The sequence below is a fragment of the Neovison vison genome, chromosome 3 (assembly GCF_020171115.1).
Source record: "Neovison vison isolate M4711 chromosome 3, ASM_NN_V1, whole genome shotgun sequence".
Lineage (NCBI taxonomy): Eukaryota > Metazoa > Chordata > Mammalia > Carnivora > Mustelidae > Neogale > Neogale vison.
In genome coordinates, this window is record NC_058093.1 from 210,603,582 (window position 1) to 210,611,358 (window position 7,777).

Here is a 7,777-nt window from a genome sequence, read left to right on the forward strand (position 1 = left end):
TGACACAGGGCTCAATCTCATGACCCTGAGATCATGACCCAAGCCAAAATCAAAAGGCAGATGCTCAACCAACTGAGCCACCCAGGCCCCCAACATAATAATCTTAAACACAGGGTGCTCATTACCTGCCTCTAGATATAGTTGACCTTTGAACAATGTGAGGGTTAGGGGCACCGACCTTCATGCAGTGGGAAATCTATGTATTACTTTTGACCCCCCCCCAAAACTTAACTCGTAATGGTCTACTGTTGGCCAGAAGCCTTCCCAATAGCAGTCAGTTAATATATTTTCATATGTGTGTTATGTACTATATTCTTACAATAAGGCAGAGAAAGGAAAATGTGATCAAGAAAATCAGAGAAAATAACATTTATAGTACTACACTTTTTTGAGAAAAAAAAAATCCTCAGGTAAGCAGACTGCTCAGTTCAAACCTGTGTTGTTCAAGGGTCCAACATAATCTGAAATTTCCAAGAAAATTTTTTATAAAAGTTCCTAACGGTTCTGAAGCAGAACCTATACAGCCCTGCCCTGGTACTGGTGGGCATGGGACAGGTTGGTTTACTTCCTTCCTGTTGAGTATGCTGCTGGGGGAAGACGGGCAGGATAGGTCAGGTGTCGTCTCTGCAGACAGAACCCAGAGTTCCATACACAATAGGACAGACCTCTCCTCTCCCTTCTTCTGTTGGGTAGCCAGGAATATATATGCAATACTCTTTAAATCTGATTTTAGATTATCCTCTTCTCGGCCAGTTTCTTAGTAATAGCATCAAAGAAATGAGAACCCAATTTAAATGGAACGTAACAATACTAAGTTCTTTCACGAAAACCGACTGCACGCTTTGCTATGCATCGTGCTTAGGAATGTGGCAGGGGATGCTCGTGCTGTTGGAGCTTCAGGCCAGTGACCTTTCCTTTCTCTTTACAGAGCCCAACATTACATCAACATGCCTGTGCAGTTCAGACCAAAGGCAGTGGGCAAATTTGAAGCTTTGCTTGTTATCCAAACAGATGAAGGCAAGAGTGTTGCTATTCGACTAATGGGTGAAGCTCTTGAAAAAGTTAACTAGATACCTTTTGTGTAAAGTAAATTACATAAGTTATATTTTGGTAACTTTGTTTTTTTACACTACGATATTCTTTTGTATATATTTTGTAAGATTGACTTGATATGTATAACTAGATTTTGGTTTGTTTGTCTTGAGAAGCTAATACTGAAGACCCAATTAAAATATCATGTATGTAGCCTACAGTATTGTACTTAACTTTTTTATGGAGGAGAAGAGAATTCTATTTTTGCATTGATTATGATACTCTGAACAAATACAGTGTATATTTTAATGTGGTATACCCAGAAATAAATGTAATTTCCACTGAACCTGTCTTTTTTATATGATGTCTTACAGAAATCAGAATATTGCTTTATTCTGCTAATTATTTTCTCAAGCTGCTGGGTCTATTTTGTGGGGTTTTTTTTTCCTCCATTACACAGTTTCCTTTCCTCTAAGAAATCCCTTCTCTGGTCCTTCTGTCTTTTAGCTAATTGCCCAGACTAGAAAGAAAGTGTACTTTTAAAGAAAATGATTTTCTCCAAAGTAGGGGAATTCATATTCTCTGCAAATACATTGGAGAGGTTGATGTAGTTTAAAATAGCATTTATTGTAATTAAAGTTAAATGGGACAGCTGCTCCAGAATCCTTCATAGAAGGAAGGCTCCACAAGCAGGTGCTGGTGGAGAGCCCGTGAGTTGCCGAGGGGGCAGAAGTACCCTATTGTGGCATCTTGAGCTGTGAGGTGGAGAAGGCGTGACACAGACTTGGTTTTACCCAGGAAGACCATGATGATGAATTGCTTCTCAACCATTACTGTTAAGTCTCCTGACAAAGTTCCTGAGCCCCAGCTAACAGCCATGTTGTTGGGAGCAGCAAAATCCCAGATTGTGAGCAGTTGTGTGGTGGCTTGGGGTCATCACAAGTGGATATTATTGATGGAGCAGAAAGACTGGAACATGCAAGAAGCTTCCTGGATGGCATCAGTCTGCAGTAGTTTGGAACCAGTGATGGTAAGCTGGAGCTAGAAAAACAGATTTCTTTTCTCTCTGAAATCAATACATCCTTAGAACGGGGGATTGGCTCCTGGGAGGCTCAGTCGGTTAGGTGTCCAACTCTTAGTTGGTTTCAGCTCAGGTCATGAAATCAAGCCCCACATCAAGTATGGCGCTCTGCTTGAGATTCTCTCTCTCCCTCTGCCCCTCCCCCCACTTGCACACACTTTTTCTCTATATAAAAAATAAATCTTTAAAAATAATTTTCTTCTTTATTCTTCTACCTTATTTTCTCTTGCTTAGAAGTTCTTTCTTAGAAATCAAATTTATAGGGGCACCTGGGTGGCTCAGTTGTTAAGTGTCTGCCTTTGGCTCAGGTTGTGATCCTGGGGTCCTGAGATTGAGCCCCGCATCAGGAAACCTTCTTCCTCTCCCTCTGCCCCTGCTTGTGTTCTCTTTCTCGCTGTTTCTCTCTCTCTCTGTTAAAGAAATGAATAAAATCTTTTAAAAAACCCAAATTTATAAAAACATATTTTTTAACATTTTATAAGATAATATAAAAACATTTTATAAAATAGAAAATAATAAAAACATCATATTTTAACACAAGTTAAACAGTTGTTGCTGTTACTGATACTACCCTACTCCAATTTGGATTTCATACATCAAATGTGGGTGACTTCATGCGTTCACCAAATGAGCCACCCAGGTGCCCCAGTGTTGCTTTTTAAAAAGTGTTTGCCATGGTCTTTCAATTTCTCAGGGTTGTTACATTTCTGTGGAACGATCACTCTGCCTTTTAGCGATCACTCTGCCTTTTAGATTATACTCAGGAGGTAAAAAAAAAAAGGGGGTGGAAAGGGGGTGGGAGGGGTGGTTAAGCAAACAAAAAACTTTAAATGACTCTCCTGTAGACCATATGCCTTTATGGATATTCATTTCTTCCTGTACCTCTGTGTTTTGGAAGCTGGATGCTTGGAGTTTCGAGAGCAGTTGAACGTGAACCAGTGATTGACTGTAGCCAGTCATTGCCATAAAGCAGCTGTGACCACTGGCTCTCTTCGCTGTGATCTGCAGTGTGGAAGAGCATCTGATAGGCAAAGTTACCATATCTACTTTCCCTAATTAGCTTTCCATAGAAGCTGGTCCCCCTTCTTTCCCATTCCTTCCCAGATCGAAAGCTTGAGTCTTACCCTCTCCTCTGAGCTTCAAACTCAGCTGGACATTTCCAGGTGGTTCTCGAATAGACATCTCAAACTTTGGATTCCTTCCCTACCTCAAAGATGTTCTCTCCAGCTTTCCTCGTCTCCACAGATGTCCTCACTCTCCATCCAATTTCTTAGCTAAAACCGTAGGTTTGGGTGTTTTACCTCGTCCCCATCAACTGTACTGAACGTGTCTCACAGAACTCTTTCAGTCTGTCCAGGGGTGGCCACCATAGCCGAGGCCACCATCCTCACTCTCATCCTGCTGCCATGGTCCTCTCGCCACACTGCTGCTTGTGCTCCTGCCTCAGGAAGCCCTTCACCAGCAGGCAGAGTTACATTGATAAAAATGTAGACCAGAGCCAAGGCTCCCCTGCCTAAAATACATAGTTCCATGACACGTGGTCTGAGTCCACACTCACTCCCTTGTTGGCCTAGGAGGTTACTGGTCCTCTGGCCTCTCTGCCTCCCCTGAGGCCTCATCCACTCTCCAACCACTTTGCACCAGCTCTGTGGCCTTTGTTTTTTGGCTCAGTCACTAGGGCCTTCTTGCCTGCTGGACAATTGGCCTCTAAAGTTCTTCCCCAGATCTTGGCATGGCTACTTCCTCCCCTCCTCAAGGGGGACCTTTCCCGACCACTGTGTCCAGGAGAGTCCTCCCTAACTATCTCACATCACACTTCTTGCTTCACATTACAACCCTGTCTCTTTCTTATATACTTGTTGACTAGTCTACTTGTCTCCCTCAGGAATGCCAGCTCTGTGTGACCACAGGCCTGGGCTCCCATCCTGATCCCTACATCCCCAGACCTGGTCAGCCCCATGTATGTATGATATGACTGACCGCATTCCTCATTCTGGAAGGTTCTCTGCACACTGTCCTGACCCAAAAGCCCAGCCATGCTTCTCACCAGCCCCAGTAAACATCATCCCAGGGTTCCCCGAAGATTTCTTACCTAGTTTCTCACCCGTCTCTGGTAGGTCGTTCCTCACCATAATAAGTGAACATTAATTGAGTGCTTCCTATGTGGCAGGTAGTATCTCAAGTGCCCTCTATGCACTGTCCCCCTTAATTCTCATCAGCTTCATAGAGACAGACACTTTCTTGACAGGGAGGCCTGAGAGAGAGAGGGTCAGAGGCCTTTATCCTGCTGTAGTCTCTGGTTACCTGTAACTGTATCTGGGAACAGACTGGTGCATCGGTAGCAGGCTGTGGGTGGTGCTGAGCCTCAGGAGGGCAGGATGGCCCCAATAGCCTGGCGTGGATGAGCAAACTCAGGCTCAGACTATAGGCCAGGGCTGGAATCCAAACCTTGGTTTTTCTGACTTGGGTGCCTAATTGAAGATAATAGAAACTGTTCTTGCGGTAATTAGAGAAATTTTAACATTGGTATATGTCTTTAAAAGTTTGATTCCCCTTGGTTGTAAAGCAACCCTGAGATCACAGATTATTAGCACATTTGACATACAGTCGTGCTTCTCAGCCAGGGAAGATATTTTAGCAGGCAAGAAGTTCCGGAGGATTCAGGGATGATTAATGTGCATCATTACTGATTTAATTAGTCCAGAAATGAGACTAGGTAAGAGGGCATCTGTTTTTAGTCTTCAGTTAAACTCAGAGATGGTTTTCAGTTGCATTTCTGTACACAAACAATGAGACAGAAGATAGAGAAATTTGAGGAATAGATCCCGTTTACAATTGCACCGAAAGCCATAACTTAGGAATAAACCCAACCAAAGAGATAAAGGATCCCCACTCTAAAAACTACAGAATGCTTATGAAAGAAATTGAGGAAAGACCCAAAGAAACGGAAAAACTTTCCATATTCATGGATTGGAAGAACAAATATTGTCAAAATGTCTATGCTACCCAGAGTGATCTACACATTCAATGCAAGAGGGAAGCAGGCTCCCTGCAGCACAGAGAGCCCGATGTGGGGCTTGATCCCAGGACTCTGGGATCATGACCTGAGCCGAAGGCAGAGGCTTAACCCACTGAGCCACCCAGGCGCCCCCAATGCAATCCCTTTCAAACTACCATCTACATTCTTCACAGAGCTGGAACAAATAATCCTAAAATTTGTATGGAACCAGAAAAGACCCCGAATAGCCAGAGGAATGTTGAAAAAGAAAACCAGGGGTGTCTGGGTGGCTCAGTCAGTTAAGCATCTGCCTTCCACTCAGGTCATGATCCCAGGGTCCTGGGATTGAGCCCCAAATTGTGCTTCCTGCTCAGCAGGGAATTTGTTTCTCCCTCTCCTTCTGACCCCACTCTCTTTCTTGCTCACTCTCTCAAGTAAAATCTAGAAAGGAAGGGAAGGAAAGGAAAGAAGGAGAAAAGAAAGAAAAAGGAAGGAAAGGAAGGAGGAGAGAGGTAGGAAGGAAGAAAGAAAGGAAGGAGAAAGGAAAACAAAACCAAAGCTGGTGGCATCACAATGCCAGTCTTCAAACTGTATTACAAAGCTGTAATCTTCGAGACAGCATGGTACTGGCACAAAAACATACATAGATCCATGGAACAGAATGGAGAGCCCACAAATGGACCCTCAACTCTGTGGTCAACTAATCTTCAACAAAACAGGAAAGAATATCCAATGGAAAAGGGACAATCTCTTCAACAAATGGTGCTGGAAAAATTGGGCAGCCACATGTAGAAGAATGAAACTGGACCACTTTCTTACATTGTACACAAAAACAGACTTAAAATGGAGAAAAGACCTAAATGTTTGACAGGAATCCATCCAAATCTTGAGAACACAGGCAGCAACCTCTTTGACCTTGCCAACAGCAACTTCTTGCTAGACAGGTCTCCAAAGGTAAAAGCAAAAATGAACTATTGGGATTTCATCAAGATAAAAAGGTCTGCACAGTAAAGGAAACCATTGGCAAAACTAAAAGGCAGCTACAGAATGGGAGAAGACATTTGCAAATGACATATCAGATATGTCTAGTATACTAGGGCTAGATTTTAGATACTAGCCCTAGTATCTAGTATCTAAAATCTATAAAGAACTTGGCAATCGGGGCACCTGGGTGGCTCAGTGGGTTAAAGCCTCTGCCTTCGGCTCAGGTCATGATCTTAGGGTCCTGGGATCAAGCCCCGCATTGGGCTCTCTGCTCAAGCAGGGAACCTGCTTCCTCCTCTCTCTCTCTCTGCCTGCCTCTCAGCCTATGTGTGTTCCCTGTCAAATAAATAAATAAAAATCTTAAAAAAAAAGAAAAGAAAAGAAAAGAAAAACTTGGCAATCTCAACACCCAAAAAAAAAACCCAAAAAATCCAGTCAAGATATGGGCAGAAGACATGAACAGACATTTCTCCAAGGAAGACATACAGACATTCTCCAAGGAAGACATGGTCTCTTGGCCAACAGACACACGAAAAAATGCTCCACGTCACTTGGAAATACAAACCAATACCAATGAGATACCACCTCATACCAGTTAGAATGGCAAAAATTATCAAGACAGGAAACAACAAATATTGGTGAGGTTGTAGAGAAAGGGGAACCCTCCTACACTGTTGGTGGGAATGCAAGGTGCTGTCACTCTGGAAAACAGTATGGAGGTTCCTCAAAAAGTTAAAAATAGAGCTTCCCTACAACCCAGCAATAGCACTACTGTGTATTTACCCCAAAGATACAACTGTAGTGGTCTGAAAGGGTACCTACACCTCCAACGTTTATAGCAATGATGTCCACAATAGCCAATATGTCGAAAGAACCTAGATGAATGGATAACAAAGGTGTGGGGGATGTGTGTGTATATATACATACATACAGATGCATACACAAGGGAATACTACTCAGCCATGAGAAAGTATCAATACTTACATTTACACTGACGTGGATAGAACTGGAGGGGATTGTGCTAAGGTCAGAGAAAGACAATTACATGGTTTCACTCATATGTGGAGTATAAGAAACCTGCAGGTATCCTATTGCCATAGCCTGCTACCAATCCACCAGTCTCTGCAGACACAGTCACAGAGGCTTGGAAGGCCTCTGACCCTCTTGCTCCCAGACCTCCCTGCCGAGAAAGGGTCTGTCTCTGTAATAAAGCTGATGAGAATTAAGGGGGACAGTGCATAGAGGGCACTTGAGATGCTACCTGTCACATAGGAAGCCCTTGATTAATGTTCACCTGTTATGATGAGGAACGATGTACCAGAGACCGGTGAGAAACCAGGTAAGACATCTTGGGGGAAGCCTCGAAGTACAATCTAGCAGGTCAAAAGGCAGTGAGTGAATCCTGCCAACCACCAAGTAAATGAGCTTGAAAGTGGGCATTTCCCCAGTTGAGCCTTCAGACAAGACCCTAGTCTCATCCAACACCCTGATTGTAGCCTGTGAGCGACTCCAACCCCCAGCTGCTAAGCCGCCCCCAATTCCTAATCCATAGGAACTGAAATCATGCATGCTTGTTGATTAAGCCACTAAGTTTGTGGCAATTTGTTAGGAGGCAGAAGATACCTAACATGGTGATGCTTAGTGAAAAAAATAACCATTGCCAATGGAACAAGCTCATACAA

At 43.3% G+C, this 7,777-nt stretch overlaps 1 protein-coding gene across 6 annotated transcripts in view; it reads left to right on the forward strand.

The window, feature by feature from the left end:
- The window catches only part of CEP192 (centrosomal protein 192), a 128,491-nt gene extending 127,113 nt beyond the window's left edge, over positions 1-1,378 (forward strand). For all 6 annotated transcript variants that reach the window (XM_044243663.1, XM_044243664.1, XM_044243667.1 and 3 more), the window contains one exon: positions 929-1,378. In XM_044243663.1, the coding sequence (XP_044099598.1) occupies positions 929-1,070 (142 nt within the window). In that variant the 3' untranslated portion in view covers positions 1,071-1,378. The remainder of the gene's footprint in view (positions 1-928) is intronic.
- The last annotated feature ends 6,399 nt before the right edge of the window (positions 1,379-7,777 follow it).